This window comes from Mustela nigripes, chromosome X (assembly GCF_022355385.1).
Source record: "Mustela nigripes isolate SB6536 chromosome X, MUSNIG.SB6536, whole genome shotgun sequence".
In the NCBI taxonomy this organism is placed as follows: domain Eukaryota; kingdom Metazoa; phylum Chordata; class Mammalia; order Carnivora; family Mustelidae; genus Mustela; species Mustela nigripes.
Genome location: NC_081575.1, coordinates 112,663,434 through 112,685,755, shown reverse-complemented (window position 1 = coordinate 112,685,755; position 22,322 = coordinate 112,663,434). Strand labels below are relative to the sequence as shown.

The window sequence follows — 22,322 nt, the reverse complement described above, 5'->3', positions numbered from 1 at the left end:
CTGGAGATCATGCCCTGAGCCGAAGGCAGACACTTAACAACTGAGCCACCCAGGCACCTCACTGGATGATTCCTTTTAGAAACCAAGTGGTCGTTAAGCCAAGTGCCTCCTTTCAAAGTGCTTCCCTGCTACACGGTCAGCTTCCCAAGTGTCCAGACCAGAGTGGGACAGCTTTGTAGAACAAGCACCGGCCCTGCAAACTGGCTGTGGGTCCCAGTCTGTTACTGACGAGCCACGTCGATTTGAGAGAGAGACTTGGTCTCTCTGAATCTCAGTTTGATATGAACATGAAGATAATTAGATAATTGCATATTGACCTCCTATGTTTGCCAAAAATATTAATGCATCAAAGTACTGAGCAGGGTAGCCGGTCCGATTTTGCTGTGTGCCTTCTATTAACACAGCATGTGGCATGAAGGAAGTTCCCCAAATAATTCATTTCGTGAATTAACTTTGGAATAGTAGCTCGTGTGCAAAGTAAGAATGCTTCGCAAACCGTCATGTGCATACCAATCACCAGGGGGATGCCTTAGTGAAAATGCAGACCCTCCAACAGCAGAAGGGTCTCTGAGAAACTGATAATTGTCCTTGGCTTTGGGAAGGGCACTTGGAGGCAAAGGGTGGCAGGAAGATTTTGGGGTATCCTTTCATAGTTTTAAAATTCTAACTATATGAATGTATTCTATTAAATGCCTAATTTTCTTAACTGAAGTTATTTTAGGGAACTATAAATCTCTATAATGAAGAATTGAGCAAAATAGACAAGAGCGTCTCAAAATTCCATCATGAACACATTTAAGCAACCTACAGTGTGCTGAGTTTTGTAGGAGTTATAAAATAGTATTAACCTTAATTACATAGGCCCATGGAAGCCAGTGATCTCTCAAGGTCCAAAAAACCATCTAGTGGTAGAGCAAGATTATTAATCAGGTCTCTGGTGATTTAAATCCTCACCGAACTTGGATCTTCTACTCAAGAACAAATGAGAGGGTGTCGTGGCCCATGATCTAAGGGGATGACAGGGAGCCTGGGCCACCTGAGGGGGATGAAGATGATGGAAGGGGAGAAGTTTGAAGCAAATCACAGAGCTCATTCTAGAACCATTTTACAGTGCCAACCATCACTGAGTCAGTCTCTGGGGTCACTTCTAGACCAAGGAAGACTAGGAGTGATGAGAACTCCCTGAGCCTGCCTGCCCTCCGACCGTCCCAGAGTTTGCGGGGCATCTCAGCAGTAGGGAGAGGACACTGTGGCCAGGACAGAGTTTACCCGGTCACGGTCGGAAGCCCAGGCTGAACACTGCACTCGGGTGCCTGCTAGGAACGCAGAGGGCTGACGAAATCTGGGAAATTTCTAGGGAATGCAACAGAATACTTAGGTGCAAAATGGTCCCAAAAAGTAATTGGCTTATACACCTACCACTTGCTGCAAAATTTCCAGTTAGTTTTCCCTAAACCTTTCTGTTTTAAGATAGGTAAGTCTAGGAAAGGGCACTTACTTCCTTCGATTTCTGATCCCAGAGAAGATGAGCAGGAAAATGCCAACCACCACCACTCCCATCACGACCCCAAACACAATCAGCCATATGGTGACAGGTGGCTGGTAAGGGGGTTCCAGTGTTGGCTGAATCCCCAGAAACTCCAGGCTGTTGTCATCCAGGCGGAAAGCATCATTGATACGGCCCCGGGACTTCCTGTTCCCAAAAGCAAGACACTTAGGCAAAACAGAATTGTGTGTAATTATTTCTTTCCTATGCCATTGCTCCTGAAGAGATTCGATAAGGTTTAGCTTAAGACTGCACACCTCAAATAGCAATGAAATCAAAGTCGATAAACAGGTCCCATGAAAGATTCAAGATTTGACAATTCGGCCCCTTTTGTATCTTGTAGCTTAGATTACGTCTGGCAGAGGCTTCCTTGGAAAATTGGGTTGCAAATGTGGAAACACACAACGGGCTGGAGTTTGTTGGTTCGTGACTGCTGTGTTGTAAAGGCAAAGTCAGCATACTTGGCAAGAATCTCTCTTCTGTTGGAGTAGGTCTACAATGACTTTATATCAGATAACAGGAAAGGACAGTTGGGTACATCTCTTCTACAAATCGACTGGGCCCTATACCCAAGTCCTGACGGTTGTAGTTTCCAAAGAAAAGGTATTGACCTTTGGAGACAGGGGAGGACCACAGAAAGGGGCCTTCGCCAATTTCTCCAGCACTGGGACGGGAAATGGCTAAATCTTCGAGAGCAAAAAAGGACGGATGTGATTTTGAAAACCCAAACTAGGAACACTGAGAATATTCTGAGTTGAAAACCCAGGTGCCTTGCAGCCCATCCTCCTATTCTGGGGTGTAGTGCAGGTCAGGAGGTCAGGAGAGAGGGAGATGCGTCAGAGCAGAATTCACCATGTAACCTCAGCCTGAAAGTGTCTCAAGTCGTTCTGGAAACAGCAATTGGCCATCCCCTGCTGCTCACAAGCAGGCCTAGGCTCTTTCGTGATGATCTCAGCCGGCGCTTTTCCCCAAAGCGGAAACAAGCCCTTTGGGGGCCAGCGGTGAGGCCTCTGGTTGTAAGTGGGCTGGCTGCACACCCCAACTAAGCCAGACTTTCCAGGCTCACTCTGCCCGGCAGGTCCTGGATGTGCTTCCAGAGACGAACAGCAGCTCACGAGGGCCACCTAGTGGGCTCCCTCATAGCAGCAGGTATCTTGAGCCTTTTTTAGTGACCAGGGAAAACATCCGCCTCTGTCCTTTTTTCACTCTTGCTGTTTGGGGAAACCTTGGGCCAATCATTGCTTCTAGATGCTCGCTGCCCAGAGCGAGTCCCTCTCCTAGCGTGGAGGCCAAACAACGCCTAAGGGATCCTATTCTTGCCCACCCCGCTTCTGACTCCCGTTACTGAAATGATTCCTTCATCCAAGTCCCTACAGCAAATGCTGGCGACAGGTGTCCACGCCCCTTCTCCGTCTACTGTTCTCCAGGTGTGCCCCCGCGGTGATGGGACCATTCAGGTGAATGATCTGCTCAGTCTCCCAGAATTCCCCGGCACGGTGGAGCTCTAGCTGCCCACTGTGGTCCCTTGCTCGATAACATGTCATTTATTATCTTCCTTCCACCCTCCGCCCCTGTGCACTTTTCTTCCTCACAGCTTCTCGAGATCGCCTCCCAAATCAACTACAAATACCGTTTAAGGGCCTGCGGTACGGAGGAGCCCAAATCAAGACAAGTCCCTTGCTACGAGATCCTTCTGGAATTAAAACCCCAGTCTTTAGGCTGAAAAGGACTCAGAACGGTGCCCGGCACACACAGCGCTTGTTGGGGTTGCATTCGGTACCCCCCGCCCCCCGAGAGCTTGTCTGAAAGTAAAATCACCTGATAGCTTCTTCAACGTCAGCTCTGGGAATGATGTCAGACATATTTTCAGGTGACGTGACAATGAAGTTGAAGGAGATTCTGGGTTTCAAATCGCTCACCCTCACATCTTTGCCCCTGCAGAGAAGCAAAAGAAACATCTTTCCTTGTGGCATGGAGGACACAGCAAAGAGAATAGGGGGTCCCCCTGCCAGTGAAAGGAGGTTGGGGGGGGGACAGTCACAGGGTGAAGGCGAGAGACACGGGAAGGGGCAAACAACGGGAGGATGTGATTGTCCCTACATTCTTAACACTTCCCAAAGCACATGAACTTAAGGACATATGTTGGGATAGCACACTATTGGTACTATCTGTTCTGCCCCCTAGATGAACCCCATTTTCCTTCAAGGATACAAAAATTTCAAATTGAAAGCCGCCGGAGAACCGGCAAAGAACCACGGGTGCCCCCAGATTGTGATACATACTGTGGCGAGCAGCAAGGGCTCAGGACCGCGAACAGAGGCGGTGAGTTCGGCTCCCCCACCCCTCCTCCACGCTGCGAACCCCCTCACGTTACACCCACAGCCGGGGGTGGGGGGGAGGAGTGGGCTTTACCTACAGTGTGACAAGACTAGCCTCTCCCAGCTGCCACAGGGATCCTGACAAAACGTAAGGCAGATCCTAGGGCTCCCAGCCCTTCTCACTCAGAAGCAAGCAAACGTCCTTGGAATAGTTTGCAAGGCCCACGTGAAAGTTCTTCTCCTCTTGCCACCCCCACACCCCACTGCCGCCCTGACCGCACCTCCCACTTGTCTTCTGTGAGCTCACTGCTCCAGCCGCACTGGCCTCCTTGGTGTTCCTTCAACAGGTGGAGGATATTTATCCATTGGGATCTTTCCACCTGCTACCTACTGTCCCCGCTGACTACTTGGCTGGCGCTCCCCTTGCTTCAGATGTTTGCTCAAGGATTCGTGAGGCATTTTCTGACCATTGCAGCTAAGGCTGAGCTCTAGACACACCAGCACTCCCAAGCCCCCCGCCCCCCCCACCCCCGTCTGCGGTTCTTTCCTCCCTTGAACTTGTCACCGTCTCATTGTGCTATATTTCACTTAACATATTTTGCCGATTGTAACGCACGCATGAAACATACATTAGAACGCAAGTTCAATGAAGGCAAAGATGTCTGCCTTTTGCTCTCAGTGCTGACGGTGGAGGAAGCATTTGGTGGAGGGAAAGGGAAAAGGAAAGAGGAGAGGAGAAGGGGAGAGAGAACAGTGCTCTTGCAATCTGCAGGTCAAGTAGGTCATAGTCCTCCCTAAAGAGAATGGCCCAAATTCCAGGGTATCAGAGAAGTTTCAAAGTCATTGGGTTTTTCTTAATTTTACTTGCGTCAGAGTTTAAGCACAATATCTCCTCAGACCCAACAGAAAGCGAAGTAGTGGTTGGAGTAACTCACACAAAAGGGATCGTTTGGTTTTTGACTTTTGAAAAATACTCTCTCATGGCATATGCAATAGACGACTGGAAGAAGTACATTTCATTGTCATTCCATTCATACTGCAAATTCAAAAGAAAAACACTGCTCAGTAGGGATCATGGGATACATTCAAAACCTGATATTCCAGAAGCATTAGTTTTACGTTTTCTAATACTCCAGAGAATCCTGTGCAGGCACCAGCAGCACCCGGAGGGCTGGTTAAACCACTGAATAGTGGGCCCTTCCCTCTTGAGTTTCTAATTCAGAAGGTCTAGGATGAGACCCGAGGACATGTACGTCTAACAAGCCCTCAGGTGTGCTAATGCACCTGCGCTTTAAGGATCATGTTCATGGATCCTTTTCAGTTTGAGAGGAGTTGAAATAAACATCGTGAGGGCAGGTTTATGGATGGGAGTCATGTGAGTCATGGGTTTTGGTTAAAATGTCCATGTACTGTACACCTGGGGCTAATATAACACTGCATGTTAATTATAGTTGAAAGAAAAAAATAAGTTTAAAAAAGAAAACAAATGTCCACGTATCGAAGACAAAGATGCGGAGCTTTTACTGTGTCTATGGTAAGTTCTCAGATATGCGCAAGTGTACAAGAAAAAGAGACGTGAGTTCCGAAGGAAAAAATTACTGTCCACGAGGTAATTTGTTCTTGTTTACCAGTGTTAAACACACAGCTGGTGTATATGCATAGTTTGTGAACCTTTGCTAAAAAAGAAAAAAGGCATTCGCTCTTTCCTCCACCAGCCGGCAGTAGAGATGGATGAACGCAGATTTTGCGTCTCTCCTTGCCCTTTTAGAAAAAACAATGACAAGGTTTCACAGCAGTGTTACATCAACCTCAGCTTGATACCACTCAGGTTTGGCAAGAAAGCTGCTTTAAGAGTACTAATAATGTTATTAATACCGGTACTATGAATGTTCTGGTTATTATTTCCATATTTTAAAAAAAGGCAAAGGTTAAGTTCACAAAACGATGCCAAAGATCGGGTTGGACTTGGCCATGCAACAGCTGGCCCCGGGCCGATATTCTGCCCCAGATGCTCACGGGTCGGCATGGGTCAGCCTCAGCAAAGCAGCCCCCTGCTCAGCTCAGGGGCCTCAGGGCAGCTCACCACCAACCCCTCTGAAGACCATTTACCAACCCCTCACTGCACAGAAAGAACCTGGGGACAAACGTCAAGAAAACAATATAACTGAAAAGGAACTAAAATGTTTATATTAGCTAATATAAACTAGGAAGAGCTAATATAAAGACGCTAAAAAAATAATCCCACAGACATTCAGTGATGGTAGAGAACGGGAAATCGGAACTCTTCAAGTTCGGGAAGGGTTGCACCTTCATTTTTATTATTTCTTTCTTAAAGGTTCATTTTTCACTCCTACTGCATTATCTACATTTAGCTGTCTTGCTCAGCTAGGCAAAGGATGCTGTGACTGCCGTGGAGCTGTAGGCAATATTTAACGGGGCAGAAAATGGAACGGGGTCGAAATGTAACCTTGGGCTCTATCCGCTGCAAACGGCGATTTTCTATTGCCCCCTGGGCCGCTCTGTTCAATGGTCCCGGGCTGTCCTCTCATCCCGCAAGGCCTCCTTCGCCCCCCATCTGCCTGGGGCTGTCCTGTCCTCTCCCCAAAGCCACCACCTCTTCAGCCTGGCTAGCCCGAGACAGGTGTCCAGCAGCGCGACAGCCGCTGCAAGGAGCTCACACGCAGGTGTGAGGACTCTGGTTTTCCATGAAACATTCGCTTATCCTCGAATGCAGAGTCCTCAGTAGTTCTCAGCTTTGGCTGTAATTAGAATCACCTGGGGAGCTTTTTTTTTTTTAGGTTTTTTTTTTTGGGGGGGGGGGGGGCGAGAGAGTGAGAGAGAGCGGGAGAGGGGAGAAGGTCAGAGAGAGAAGCAGACTTCCCGTGGAGCTGAGAGCCCGATGTGGGACTCGATCCCGCCACTCCAGACTTGAGCCGAAGGCAGTCGCCTAACAGACTGAGCCACCCAGGCACCCGCCCGGGGAGCTTTTAAAACTCCTGATGCCCAACTTTCGATGCTACACCTCAGAACAGTGAAGTCAGACTCCCTGGGAGTGGTACTCGAGCTGCGATATTTTTTTCAACATCCCCTACGGCTCCAGGGTGCAGCCAGGTTTGAAAAACCAGCCGGGGGCTGGTGAACATGCAGATCCGGACTGAGCAGGTCCGGGGCTGGGGCCGAAGAGTCTATTTTTAACAAGCTTCCAGGATATGGATGACTGACTAAAATAAAACAAAGCAAAACTACCTACACTACTTGTTAAACAATCTCTCAAAATATAACCTTGTCCTCTTCCTCAAGTACAAGTAATGGTGATAAGAGTGAATTATGAGGTTGGACACTGGGGGGACCTGGGGGGCTCAGTCCATTAAGCTTCTGCCTTCAGCTCAGGTCATGATCCTGGAGTCCTGGGATAGAGCCCCGCATCTGGGCCCCCTGCTCAGCGAGGAGCCCGATTCTCCCTCCGCTTCTGCAACTCCCCGGCTTGTGCTATCTTGCTCTCTCTCAAATACATACAATTTTTAAAAATGTATTTTTAAAAAAGGGTGGACTCTTGATATTTAAGATTGGATGTTTTTTCATTGATTTTTCATAGCACCTTAAAAGTAACAAGGAGAAAGCAGACATCACCAAACCAATAAGGAATGTGTTACTAAAAAAAAAAAAAAAAAAATCCCAAGAGGCAGAATCTGGAGCTTGTCGTTTTTAAGAGAAACATGTGGCCTGTCTTCTTTTAGAACACACGGGAATGGGCTTATTTGTCCCACTTAAGAGAGTACATTAAGTAGTAAAGGATGGGGGCGCCTGGGTGGCTCAGTAGGTTAAGCATCCGGCTCAGGTCATGATCTCAGGGTCATGAGATCGAGCCCCAGTGGCAGACTCCACGCTCAGCAGAGCGTCTGCTTCTCTCCTTCTCCCTCTCCCTCTGTCCCTCGGCATGTGCTTTCTCTCAAATAAATAAATAAATAAAACTTATTTTTAAAAACTTATTTTACAAAAAAGACACACTGTCCAGAATACTCACTGCTTTTTCTCCAAGAGCTGATTTTAGGCTTATCCTCACTTTAATGCTTTGGTCAGCATCTGATTAACGAGAAATCAGAGACTGTTGGTTACGGATGACAGATCGACCATGTGCTTTTACTTCCTTCCCTTCTCAAGATGCCACCAAAGTGATAGTAAAGGAATTTTTTAACAGGTATAAATAGTTTTGGAAAATGAGAAGTAATGGTGGTGGTGGGGGGGTGGTAAGTGCCCTCTCAAGGGCCAGGAAGCCACAGCCTAAAGTGAATGCAGAGGTAGTACAGACCCCAAAAGTTCCAGAGAGTCCTGCAGCAGCTTGGGAAGAAGAACAAGAAGAGATCAGACTGAAAACAATGGGAAAGAAAATCAAGATACGGTTAAAGCCACCGTGGGATACCGTTAACCCTCCTACCCCACATGCTCTTGTTTAGAAAGTCACTTGGAAGCTCTGCTGCAGCAGAACAAGAGGTGAGGTGATCCAAGAAAGAAGGTCTGGAATTCAGGAAGCAATGGATTCAACCCAGGAAACCAGCAAAAGGATGGATGACTCAGGATGAAAACTGTGGTCAGACTGAGACAGAAGAACGCAGGACTCTAAGAGGGAAGTCTTCAGGAAAAAATGAGACTGAAAAGAATAGATACGTTGGAATACCTGGAAAAGATAAATGCAACATTGATAGCAAATTAGATATTAAAAGAACAAGGCAGTAGAAACTCCAGGACAAACAAAGAGCCACATAGGAAAGGCTTTAAAACAGTATATTACTTGGCTCTACAGGCATTATGATACAAATACTGATAACTTCTTAATAAAAATATTAAAACTTTATTGAGATGAGAAAGGAAAGTGGAAGAGGAGGCAGGAGTGCATGCCTAAAACTGACCAATAAAGAAATTATATAAACATAATGTTCAGAGATATGAAAGTGACAGCCAGAAAGAAGAGGTAATAGCATTAAAATTGATTTAAAAAGCACTTGTCTTTGAAGAGTGGGATTGGAATGCAGTGGGTTGGGGAGTTTTATACTCTTTGATTTTAAATATGGGGCTGATAAAGCAGACTTGAAAGAGAGAGAGAAAATGTGTGTGTGTATGTGTGTGTAGTTTTCGTCATGCCTGATACGTAGTAGGTGCTCAACAAATGTGTTTCCTCCCCCAATAAAACGGCAGCGGCCACCACAGCACAGTCAGAAGCAGGGTCTACATAGAGGGAAAACATACTCGGCTGTGTAATAGCCCCATTAGATGGGCCAGAGGGGCCTAGGGGAAGCAGAAAGGGGATCATTTGAAATGTGTCAACTCAGAGTACTCACATGGACTCCAGTCAGTGTTCCAACCCACGAAAGAATTCCTGTTTTGCTCTTTCAGCCAGGTAAACAAGGGCTCGAAGTAGTTGAGCAGTGGTCTTACATCCATCGTCTTTGCTCCTACAACACGTTCCAAGGCGAAGGTCCAGGGTTTTGATCTTCCAAGGCTCAGCATTTCGCTACATGCAAAAAGCAGAGGGTGGGTTTAGGGCCTTTTGAGGAATTCCAGATGCACACATATTTATACTACGATCTATGCTTTCTCCTTTTCGGCTTAGCTAAGCTTGCTCCTGGCTGATAAGAAAATCAGGCAGGTTACTGGATGTATTCACCCTTCAATCTCTTTCCTTCTAATGACTAGAGAGGGAGCCCTGTAGTTATGACATGGAGAGGAGATAAGACTGTCCAGCCATCGCATGGTCTAGGTTCCTGTGTGACCATAAAATAAACATTTAATTTGCGGAGGAGGACATTCTGAGTTCAAAATTTTTCTCTTTAAAACAAGGAAATCAAATTCAAATCTAGGCATGGAAATATTGGTGATATTGGGTAGCAGGAGAGGTTCAATATTTTGAAATATTTCTTTTTTTTTTTTAAAGATTCACCTATTTAACTGAGAGAGAGAGAGAACGAGTGGGAAGAGAGGCAGAGGGAAAGAGAATCTTCAAGCAGATTCTCTGCTGAACGTGGAGCCCGATGTGGGGCTTGACCCCACCACCACAAGACCACAACCCGAGCCAAAACCAAGAGTTGGACGCTCCATCAACTGTGCCACCCAGGTGCCCCTTGAAGTGTTTCTTACTGCAGCTTCTGCCCAGCTTCACTGGAATTGGAGATGTCACATTTGTATAGGGGACCTTCATGTTTAGCTATTTGACAAAGGGCTTCTTGAAACTGGAATTGGTAAATGGTCCTTGTGTAATATCTGTAAAGCAGACAAACAAGAGAGCAGTGCCGTGTTTAGTTACTGTGAGAGACTCATAGACTGGGGCGTAAGTTTAAATTCTAAGGCTCTAGTCCCAAAGAGATATTAGTCCAACCTCTTTCTCCAGAAAGACCCAAAAATGAATCCTGCAGACACATCATAGCCTACTTGTATTTATGTATCAGCTGATTTAAAAAGTGGTATTACTTTGTTAAATGTTAGTTCACATTTGTATTGTGTTTTACGTATTTATGGCCCATCATAAAAATAATGCCGAGTGATCCTTATGGGAGGCCCACGATGTTATTCCCATCTTCCAACTAAAGAAACTGAGGCCAGCAAGTTCAAAATGTGGGGCTAATGGGTGAAGAACATGGGTTTTTGGACTTCCAATTAAAAATACTCTTGCCATCACTCTGAACACTGCCAGTAACAAGAAGACAAACAAAGATCATTTTATTTCCCCTAGGGACACTAAAAATTCCTTCACAGTGGAGAAAAGATCTCATGTAAGTTTTACTGGACCCAACAAATCGCGTTGAGTTAAACTGAGTTAAAATTGATGATCTGTTTTGAGGTTCTAGGGGGAAGGAGGGTAGAAAGAGAAATCTCAGTCATTACTTCATAGATCCCTATTTCTTTGCCATTAGCACAGCTGTCCACAACCCTGGAAGTTAAACAGTGAGAAGAAACCTGTCCGTTACCTGATGAATGAGTAATCGTTAGCAACATGGAACAGAGCAGCAGGGTCACAGTATGTCTCATCATGGGGCAAGGGTTCCACCACCCCGACTATATCTCGCCTTTGGGGAAAAAAAGCAGATACGTTAGCCATGGGGCCCTTATCAGGGGAAGGTACGGTGAGATGGAGTTAGCGTGGTTTTGTCAGCCAATGGCATTTATAATGGAATTAGTTGTCACGTGAAATAGAAACAGTGTAAAAAATTACAGAATAGAGCCCTTCTATGGTTATCTCTTCCTTTTTTAATTCATCCAGAATACATCACTGGAAAACAGTTGTATCTTCAAAACAGTAATTTAATAAAGTGTATCACATGGCCAAAAATGTACAGTGAAAATCTTAATAATCCCTCTTCGGTGCCACATTTCACATGTTCCTGGCAGACAGAATTTTGTAGCATTGACATCTTATTCTTCAAAGCTAGCTGGAGTGCCCCGTCCTCTGTGAGGCCTGCTCCTGGCCCCACCCACCTGCCAGCCAGTGAACCCCTTCAGCTCCTTTAGCCTTCTCTAGCCATGCTCCTTTGGCATTTCTCTCTCTGTTTTACAATTATTCATACACAGCTTCTTCTTGGCCCTGGAGACCGGAGTTCCTAGAGGGCGGGGCTGTCTCAGTTACCTTTATGGTTCCAGTGTCAGTCGTGATGCCCGATGCTAAGCAAAGACTCCATGTATGCTTAGTGAACTAATGGACTGATTAATGCACAGCAAATTATTTTAAGGGTCTGGTACCATTTACCTTTCAAAATAAACCTTTAAAGGGATCAAAAACGAATTCAACCAGAAAAAAAAAAAAAACAGGGAAACCAAGTATTTGGCATTATTTAGACTTAAAACATTTGTCCTTTCTGACTGTGGGGTCATTAGAGACAAATTCCGTAATACTCAAATGCTAGAAATGGTTATTTTCGCTGCTCCTTCCTCCCAATTAGAATTTATGTCAACAGAGAATCTTGGCAGAACAGTGGCACTGACTTAAAGTCATGGACGTGGGGCTAAATGTTATATAGGTAGATCTTCACCAGAAAAAGGAAAATAAGAAAAATAAGCAAAACTGACAGGAGTCGAAGACTTCTCCTTCCCTCCCTCCTTTCCTTTCTTCCTTCCTGTCTTCTCTTGCAATTCTTTCATCCCAAACCCATTTATTTCATACCTGTGTGTCCCAGGCATGAAGAACATAGTGCTGAAACTACTGAAAGGGATCACGGTCTGTTGCCCAAAAGTGCCAGCCTCTCGCTAGCCTGGAATTCTTTCTGCTTCCCTCTACAAACACCTGGCGACCTGTCACCTCTTTCTCAGAGCTCAATCTGGACGCCTCTCCACACGTGACCCACCAGATATGGCTTTGGATCTTGCGTTGGATGCTCGTGGATCCCCATAGACCCCCATCACAACAGAACACGTTGCCATGGTTTCATTTCCCACATCCCTCCACAGACTGGAAGTCCTTTGAAGTCAAGGAAAACATCTGAAATGGCCAGCATTGGATCTCCAGTGCTTTGCCTAAGATATTACAGCTTTATGGGTGACCCAGCACTTAAGAAGATAGACCATGAGAAGCTGTGTCATCAGATCCTGCTTGGGGGAAGGGAGAGCCAAGGAAATGTTATCTGAGGAGAAAGCATCCAAATGGAGACTTAAAAAATAAAAAGGAGGCAGGGTGTGCATGCATGCGCGTGTGTTTGAGCACGTGCGCACGTGCACGTGTGTGCGTATGTGTGCGTGCACGCGTGCCTTCAGGCCAGGAAAATGCCTTTAGATAAGTGCCAAACTCATGAGACGAAACATTTTGCTGATTGCATATTCATTGACTTACTTCATCTCCCACCATTTCTGCATCCACTGCTCTTTGGGAATTTCACCCTTAAAGACCATCCATCTCCACTTTTCTAACATGTACGTAAATGGTAGAGTTCCAACAATTGTAAGTGCTTGTTTGAGTAGGAAGTTTATGTCTGTTTCTGAAAGTACAATGGAAAAGGATACACATTAACATGAGGAGGACAGCGGGTGTTTTGCATTGATTTCCCGGTCTCAAGATACCATTTCTCAAGATATGCTTACAGTGAGATTGCACGAGAAATAGTGACAGTGGACTTGATAATATGTATTTACTCACTTTCTCAGCTAGGGGACTTGGAAAGAACAGGTAAAATGAATCTGCAAGTAGCTGCTGATGCCCATTTTTTCATTAGTGTCAACTGCCCTCCTTACATACCTGTTTTCCGAGCTAATTAGGGCTAGTTCGTCCACTGTCATACTATTTATTCTTGTAAACTCCATGAAGGCGGTGACTGTTAGTGTCTCATTCGAGACTGTATACCTAGCCTAGTGGCTCCTACATGATACCCGCTCTGAGTCTTTGTTAAAAAAACAAATAGTAAACAGATGTGACCAAAACCTAGTAAACCAGGGAGGAAACACCCAAACAAAAAAAAGAGCCTCCCTAGAAGAAGCTATCCACTGGATAATGAGGAGTATAGTACACCTTAAAATACTGGCATCTTCTTCACCTCAGTTTAAAATGCTTTAACACATTATGTGATCTCATCTCTCTCTTATTTAGTGAAGTTTAAAAAAAAAAAAAGCAGGAGAGCTCACTCTAAGTATACAAATGAAGCTCCATGAACTGTAAGCAGAGGGGGTACTATCTACTTGGCACACCACTGTATCTCCACTGTTGAGAAAAATGCCTTGCACATAGTATATGCTCAGTAAATCTTTTTGGAAGAAGAAAGGAGGCAAGGTAAAGGGAGGGAGGAAGAGAAGGAATGAAGGGATTCGCTCAACCTCATTCACAGATCAGGACAGAGTCAAGTAAGGAAGCAAGAGTTTTTCAAACCAGTGGTTTAACCATGTTTAGTACTATTCTAGTGGTTCAATCCTCTTTGCCTGCTGTCAGGAAATATTTTAAAAGTGATAAAAACAAATAATTGTCTGTTAATTGACGTAAGAATTATATTTTAAAATTGGGCAACAGGTGTGGTTGCCATCAACTCCCTTTCCTTTGTGGCTCCCTTCATGGGAGGTTCCTGTTTCTCGTCTATTACCCACGGGGTTTATGCTTACAGCAACTTTTTCAGACATGATGATGGCTTGACACTGACCTACTCCCAGGCCTTCATGAGATCACCGAAGTCTGGAGCCAGAAGTCAAGGCACAGTGAATTGCCCCCACAAGGATGGAGCTCATGACCTTGACCTCACTGACCAAATGTTCCAGCCAGTGGAACTGATGTTTTGAACCAAACAGCTAAAATGAGGGGAGGGAAATATACAGAAGAGAACATATTTGGCTCTAAGTATCCTCCTTTTACAAGGAAAAATCGGAAGTCATGGCATCTTCACTCAAGAATCTGGATCTCGCGAATATTCGTCATGTGCCGTCAAGTCCCAGGCATCCAAAGAGAAACAGGCTGCCTTGGAAAAGATGTTGAAGGATAGCATGCATCTGAGGGGACGTCCCAGGAGCGAATTCACGCATCAGCTGGCTGAAGAAAACGTTTCAGTCCCGTCCAATCTTGATATTCCACCACCCATTCTTTAAGAACTCTAAAATTTCAAGTCACACTTTGCTTTGTAAAATATGGGGAAAGCTTTAGATTAGGGCTCTGGTTTGGGTTCTGCAATGCTGCTTTTTGACCTTGGGCTAGTTAGTTTTCCTCTCCTGTCTTCAATTTGCTGCCTCAGCAAAATGGTTTTTAGAATGTTTCGGCTCTCACATTTTGGGAAGTTCTTACCTAGAAACCAGGGGGATCTAGTCAGAACTCGAACACTAATTAGCTGCGTGACCATGGATAAGCCATTTCAGTTCTGTGGGCCTGTTTTAGCATCATTTTTTCCCCCCGTTAGATGTTTCCTAGAGTTCTAAGACCATTCACTCAGTCAGCTCTCTTATGCCTTTTTTTTTTATTATTAAAGATTTGATTTATTTGAGAACAAAAGAAAGAGAGAAAGAAAGAAGGAAAGAAAGAAAGAAAGAGCGAGCACAAGCATAGAGACAGGCTCCCCGCTGAGCAGAAAGCCCGACATAGGGCTTGATCCCAGACCCTGGGATCTTGACCCAAGCTGAAGGCAGACACTTAACTAACTGAGCCACCCAGGTGCCCCCTGTTGTGATATATTCTTTAAAAAATGTTTTTTACCAGCAGCAATTCCCAGTTACCCATAAATATCACATGCTTTATGTGGCAAAAATTAAATATATCCCACACATGATAATAAATGCTTTTGCCCACCACCAACTAAGACTCCCCAAAACAAGCCATGAAGAAAAATGACCATACCACTGTCTTCAGAAAAATCAGGTGGCAGAAGACCAATGTTTTTCAAATGGTTGGGTGTAGCTGCAGAAAGTGACATGATTTCCCCCACAGCTTCATGGAACCCTTCATTAGCTCCATTTCTCAGCAGGAAGGGTTGTTCGGCATATGCCATGTCATACTGGATGTGTCCCATCTCGTGATGGGCTGTCAGGAAGTCATCCATCGTCACCTTTGTGCACATCTTGATCCTGCACAAAAACAGGCAAGATGGAAAACGAATCTCAATGAATTTAATTTAATCATCACAGTAAGCGCAGTATAGGATTTTGGTAGCACAGATCATCATTCCAAGATCTGTTCCCCAATGAATCTTGAGGACTTACCTTTTATGTCCTAGAAACAGTACAAGGTACTCAAAATAAAGTGATGGGCGGGGCTGAATCCTACTGCTCACAAACTAATAGAAAGATAAGCAGAGTCTTCTACCAGAAAAACCCTCAGGCAAGTACTCTGTCAGTGATCAATAGACATGGCCTTGGGCTTAACAGTAAGTGAATGTAGGCACAGTCTCCTAGAAGTACAGAGAAGGGCATACCTGAGAATGCAACGGTCTGGGCAGCCCGGACCTTGATCAACATGTAGAAGTTTGCCAGGTAGATGGCAGGGAGGGGCAAGACGTTGACACTCCTGGAAGTGCTCCAGGAGAAAGGCTTGAGAAAATGGTGTAGCATTCAGGACACTGCAGGCAATTGGGTAGAGCCAAGATAAGAGAAGTAGAAGGAGAAGGGGCTTGATATGTGGGAGTCATTAGCATGTAAGTCAGGGAGTAGATGTGATGGCCCATGAAGCAGGTAAAGAATGGCAAGGAAAGAGGGCCAAAACCAGAGCCCTAGGAGGTCCCAGTACAGATGGAGTGGAGAAAGATGATTCAGAGAAGATGGAGAGGGAGAGAGAGGGAAAGAGAGAGAGAGAGAGGTCAAAGAAGTCCAGAAGAGATTATGCTGAGTGAAGTAAGTCAAGCAGAGAGAGTCAATTATCATATGGTTTCACTTATTTGTGGAGCATAACAAATCGCATGGGGGACAAGGGGAGATGGAGAGGAGAAGGGAGTTGAGGGAAATTGGAAGGGGAAGTGAACCATGAGAGACTATGGACTCTGAAAAACAATCTGAGGGTTTTGAAGGGGCGGGGGGGGGGAGGTTGGGGGATCCAGGTGGTGGGTATTGGGGAGGGCACGGATTGCATGGAGCACTGGGAGTGGTGCATAAACAATGAATACTGTTACGCTGAAAAGAAATTTAAAAAAAAAAAAAAAAGAAGAAGAAGAAGTCCAGAAGAGCATGACAATGCAGAAGCCAATGAAAAAAATGGTATTTCGAAGAAAACCTGTAAACACTGCCCAATGCGATAAGGACTGCATTTGGCAATGAGACTATGGTCCTGTTCAACTTGGCCAGAGCAGTTCCATTCCAGTGAATGCAGCCGCTATATTTCAGTAGGTTCCCAAATTAATTTTCCTACCCCTCTGACCATGCCATCCCCCTGATAAATACCCTGTAAGTGTCCCCCAGTGCTCAAGAAGAAACTCAGCCGCCTTCATACAGCCCAGTAAGACCTGCTTTTCTAAGCCGGTTTTTCTCCATTCTTTTTTGAAACAATTCCAGGAAGGGCTGCTGTGTGTTCAGTGTCTACAGTACCCAATATCCTGGGCTAGGAAACTTATATTAACTCCCTCATTTTTCAGCCTCACTATACTGGTGTCAGCGAAGTGTTTTGATAAATAAGGCTTTCTTGGAACATTTATTTACGTACGGTCCGTGGCTGCTTTGATGCCACAAGGGCAGAACTGAGTTGTTGCAGCAGAGACCTGCAAAGCCTGAACTATTTACTATCTGACCCTTTCCAGAACAGGACTGTCAAGCCCTACTCTAGTGGGCGCTGCTGGGGGCCTACCCAGGCCAGCTCTCCCAGGCAGATCCCCACATGCCCCATTCTGGCTGAGTCATAGAGGTTAAAAGCCAACAGCTTCTTCCTGGTGCACTGCCTTTGGCTAAATGACAGGTGCCTCAACCAGGAGATTAGGTCCTCCCACGCTCTGGGGCAGTCGGCAGCTAGTGACTGACTAATGTCGGGGTACAAAAGACCAGTCCTCTTTTCTCAAGGTGTGACCAACTATGGTGCAAATTGGGGTCCAGAGAGCCCCGTGGGATCAGGCTGAGGCCAAGTCTCCAGCAGAGGCCACATCCTTACTTAACTCTTTCCCAGTCCACCCTGCTTCCCTCACTCCCTTTTGCCTGATGTCTGTCCCTCAATGAAGCGTTTATACCAGAATCTTCTCCTGAAGCTGGGGAACCCAACCTAAGACACTCACAAACCTGCTACCTGGGAATTACCACTCCCCTTTGTAGATACGGAAAATGAAACCCAAGAAGGTTAAATACCTTGGCCCGGCTGCCTAGTCATTAAGTGACACCCCTGGGATTCAAAAGCCTGTGCTCATTCTGCCATTTCACAGACCCTTCTTCACATGGCCTTTATTCTAGCCCAACTTGTTGGGTCTGGTACACAGTACCCGGTCCTGCCTCTCTGCACTGGATCCTGCTTTTCTCCCAGCCCAGGGACCTCATCCCAGCTCTGTCTACCCAAACCCTTCTCTTTGTCTGTCCAGCCTAATTCAAATGCCACCTGAAAAGCCCTGTCTGAGCCTACATTCTCTTCCGAGTGTAGTCCGTTCTCTTCCAGTTTCCTATCAAGTGTTCTCTGTGGTTCTCTTCTAACACGTACCACTTTCTGTCTTTTGTCGCAGCTTACTTACTCACCTGTCCTTTCTCATTCACGAGAGGGCACCATGGAGGAGAGGAACGATGCCTGATTCCCACACGCATCCTCCATAAATCTGAGCACCACATCTTTCTCACGGGGACACCACCCTTCCCGTGACCAGATAAATCTAATGGGTGCATATTGTTTCAAATAAGGCAGACCGTCTAAAGTTCGAGGGAGGGCCTGCTGACAATCTCCTTTTCTTGGAAAAGCTCAGATGTGCTCTCATGGACTCCTGAGCCCTCGTTTAAGGAGAGTTCACACATCTCTTCTGTGGTCAGAGAAGCAGAGAAGAAATCCAAATCCATCCTCATCTTTGCCTCCATTGTCTCCCCGTTCAGTATCAGCTGCGCAAGGGTCACCCTCACTACCTGAAGTCATGCTTCCCTAGGTCCCAAGCTGTGGGGTGGCAGACCACTTTCCGGTTGTCGCCTGGCTCCGTTAGCATGGAGTTTTGCCAGAACCCTTCAGTCATGTTGGGAAGGCCAACAGATACAAAGAATGTCTCAGCCTCCTCGAAAATCCTCCTGGCATCCCAGCTCTGAAAGAAAAAAAAAAAAAAAGAAGAAGAGCATTTCCTTCTAGCACGAAAATAACAGCATTCTTTCTGTTGGCTATGTACAGAGGCAGAACCTTTCTGGAAGGCAGTTTGGCGACATGTACAGACATGTCAAGTTTTCAAAATGTTCACACTCTTTGTCTCAGTAATCCTGTCTCTAGGGAACTAACCTAGGAAATTCTCAGAAGTTAGGTCAAAGAATTACATTTTAAATGGGTTTTTTGTTTATTATTTTAAAATATTGAAACATATCTGACATATCACACTGCATAAATTTAAGGTGCACAACATGTAAAATGATTTTTAATAGAGGAAAAAAGTGGAAACCACAACCAGAATGGTTATATACATAAAGATGTCTTCGTGGGATGGAAAATCTAAATAAATTCAATTCATAAAGACTTTTTATTGATGTTTTTTACAATTTGATATTAAGTGAAAAGTAGAATATATAAACCTCTTATATAATGTGATATTAATGAGGAAACACACAAAAAATTAACAGTAGACTCTGTGAGATTATGTGTGATGTTTTTGTCTCAATCCTTTATATTTCAAGTAAAAGCAAACAACAATGGCCTTCTCTTTCCCAAAACTCTATTCAACTCAAGCCAACAATCCTTGACCAAGCTCCTTTAAGGAAGGAGGCCCTGGTGCTAGGCTTAGTGGGAGACACAAACAATAAGGGCAGACAAGTCACGGACTTTTGGAGCCCAAAAGGCCTGTGTGTGACCCAGTAGCCAATTAAATAGCTGGGCCTTGGCTTCATAGTCCATATGGGAATCTCGAGTTTCAGAATGTTCTGGACCTGGAGAAGGGCAGCAGTCGGTATCTGGCATCCAGCAAACTCTTCTGGGAGCTGATCAGGACTTCTTTGGAAATAAGGCCCTTGCGAGGCAAACTAAGTTTGTACAACTGGCAGATAATTCATCAATCACTTCTCGTGACCCAGAGAACTTCCTCTGTTCTCAAAGACCAGACAAGTCTGGTTTTTCTCTTCTATTGCCTCAGGGATATGAAACAGGATGTGAAACTGGGGATTTTTTTTTTTTATTATTGCCCTTTAAAGGCAATATTGGTATTTGTAGGTATGGCATTCTCAAGCAGAAGGAATGTCTGTATACCAAAACAGCGTAGACCAGTAAGCACAGTTAACGTCTGTTAAATGCGAATGGAAAAATATTGGAAATATTAGGAGTTCTGAAGTCAAAGCTTAGTCGCCGCTGACTGTCTTCATGACTTTGGGCAAGACATTTACCCAGGCCTCAGTTTCCTCACCTACAACACGGATCCATCCTCATCCCTGTCTGGACAGTCTCAAAAGTGTGTCATGAAGATGGCCTTAGGAGAGTGGGTGCGTGTACCAACCCTGGAGACAGGCTGTGAAACCCAACCTAGCCCAGCTGTGGGAGTTTGGAGACCCCTGTAGCTTCATGTTTTTATTCTGCTGTGGCCTTTTCCCAGGAGCATGTTATATATGTGAAGATGTTCACGGCATGGCTGCTTGCAGGTTTAAAACCCTTACCAAAGAAAAATCTAACAATGTATAAATAGGAAAGGAAGTTATGGTGCAGCTCTCTGAAGACATTTTATACAGCCAAGAGATGTACACCAATACGTTGTTATCTGAAAAATGTAGACTATTAGCTGAAGAAAGAAAAATACATAATTATAACATGATTTCACCCATGGTAGGGTAAATTTAAACAATTATGCAAGGATGGTAGCAAAAAAAGTAATTTAAAAATTATTTTAAAGACTCCTACAATATTTTTAACAATAATGATTTTTTAAATATGCAAAGATCTTCTAATGATATTTTTTTCTGTTCATAGAGACTACAGAGTGATTACTTAGTGGCAACTAACTCTGGAAAGAGTAATGCCAACCAGTTGATAATTCCATACCTTACTGCTTAATGGAAAACCCAGGTCATCTCCATTTTTTAATATCATTCAGCAAGATCAACACCCTACTTTTCAAGGTACTTGATGTCACTGACATTGTAAATTACTTTTCCATGAAAAGATAGTTACATTAAAAATACATTTATTATTTTTAAAAGATATTATTTATTTGAGAGAGAGAAGGTGCATGTGCACCAGTGCGGAAAGGCCCAGAGGGTAAGGGAGTGGGAAGGGGAAAGAATCTCAAACAGACTCCGTGCCAATCAAGGATCTGGAGCTCGATCTCATGACCCTGAGATCACGACCTGAGTTGAAACCAAGAGTCAGGTGCTTAACTGACTGAGTCACCCAGGCCCTCCCAAGAAATACATTTAAATTAACTTGACACTTTTTTATACACGTGGTTTTATATGCAAAAGATAAGGAGAGAAAAATGGCAGAAAAAGAAATGAAGTTGAGGATTTAGATTTGGTTTTTAAGGCCTCTTCCTACCTGGTTCACCATTGCATCAGTGACATCTATGTTTGGTTTTTGTCTAAAGGGGACCATCAGAGGGTACAGGTTTGTCCAAAATCGACCCCACATATCGCCTATTTAAAAAAAAAAAAAAGATTTTGTTAATACATAACAAAGGCAGAAGTGATTTCTGATTTTACACAGACCTGATTTTACACAGTGCATAAGTTAGGATCAGTAAATAGGTTTAATCTAGTTTCTTTTCATTATCTATTTTTCTGTTCTCTTATTTATAATTTTCAACACTCCCTTCTATCGCCTCTAAAAGTTTAAAATAGCATGAGACTATTCCTGTTTCTTCCATTTTGAATTACAATTCAAAGGCACTATTTATTAACTGTATGGAACATCATAGCTACTATAGATTAGAAACAGATTTATATAATCCACCATCCATGAAACAAAATATTGAAAATTATACTATTAGTAATTCCTAATATTGGACTCAAGAGAGATCATATGGGATCATCATCGAGGAATCTCTACTAACTAGTAACAGAGTTTCACCTTTATCAATATACTATAGTGAAACACTTAATTGAGTAATTTTTCAAACATCTCAAACAAATGCGAAATTGGATTCCAAAGCCAGAGACCCTAAAAGGCAAGATGGATCTAGAAAAAGTCAATCTAATAGCAAGACCAGAGTGTTGGCACCAAAGGAATGGTGCAACATAACTACATGAAAAATATTCCAAATATTCCAAAATGTCATGTTTTAAACATTAAAATTCAGTAGAGATAATTATAAGGGCCTATGCTCAAATTTAATTTATTTATTTTTAAAGAAATTCCTCGCAAAATGTGATTTCAATAATATTACCAACTACATTCACAAAATTTTCCAAAAGTTTTATGTTGGGCCTCATTCAAAAAAAAAAAAACTTTATTGGTAGAAATAACAGAGAACAAAGAAAAAAGAAAGAAAGAAAAAGAAAAAAGAAATAACAGAGAACAAGAAGTACGCAAAGAGTTCCTGGAGTTTCTCACCAAGCAAATGGGCCGGGAGGCATCCAGTTGGGCTGATACGGGAAGGGTAGGCGTCCATCAGCTTTGCCCTCACATAAGCATGAAGATGTTCATACAGTGGTTTAATCTGAAAAGCCCAGGAAGAAAATTTAAGACCAAGAATAGTCTACTCCAATTTCCAATCCCCCACACTAAAGATAGAAGCCTCTTTAGACAAGTAGAATTTCCCCAAATTCTAATTTCTTCTCCTGTCAAATACACTGGAGAGTTTGAAAGGCTCTCTTCTTCCCAGATATTAATGATGACTAGCTTCACGGCATAGAGCAATTAACACACCTGGGAGGAATCCCAAAATGAAAGCGGATGCAAAAAACGTTCCTTTTTAAGATGTTACCTACTTCCTTTGTTTCTAAATTGAAGTACA

At 44.1% G+C, this 22,322-nt stretch overlaps 1 protein-coding gene across 2 annotated transcripts in view; it reads right to left on the bottom strand.

Moving 5' to 3' along the window:
- Positions 1-22,322, bottom strand: part of ACE2 (angiotensin converting enzyme 2) — a 38,234-nt gene that overhangs the window by 1,493 nt on the left and 14,419 nt on the right. For both annotated transcript variants that reach the window (XM_059385037.1, XM_059385038.1), the window contains 12 exons: positions 21,920-22,025; positions 20,906-21,003; positions 18,319-18,488; positions 15,146-15,372; positions 12,677-12,821; positions 10,824-10,922; positions 9,997-10,119; positions 9,201-9,373; positions 7,889-7,947; positions 4,800-4,900; positions 3,365-3,481; positions 1,499-1,693 (listed from right to left, as the gene is read on the bottom strand). In XM_059385037.1, the coding sequence (XP_059241020.1) occupies positions 1,499-1,693; positions 3,365-3,481; positions 4,800-4,900; positions 7,889-7,947; positions 9,201-9,373; positions 9,997-10,119; positions 10,824-10,922; positions 12,677-12,821; positions 15,146-15,372; positions 18,319-18,488; positions 20,906-21,003; positions 21,920-22,025 (1,613 nt within the window). The remainder of the gene's footprint in view (positions 1-1,498; positions 1,694-3,364; positions 3,482-4,799; positions 4,901-7,888; positions 7,948-9,200; positions 9,374-9,996; positions 10,120-10,823; positions 10,923-12,676; positions 12,822-15,145; positions 15,373-18,318; positions 18,489-20,905; positions 21,004-21,919; positions 22,026-22,322) is intronic.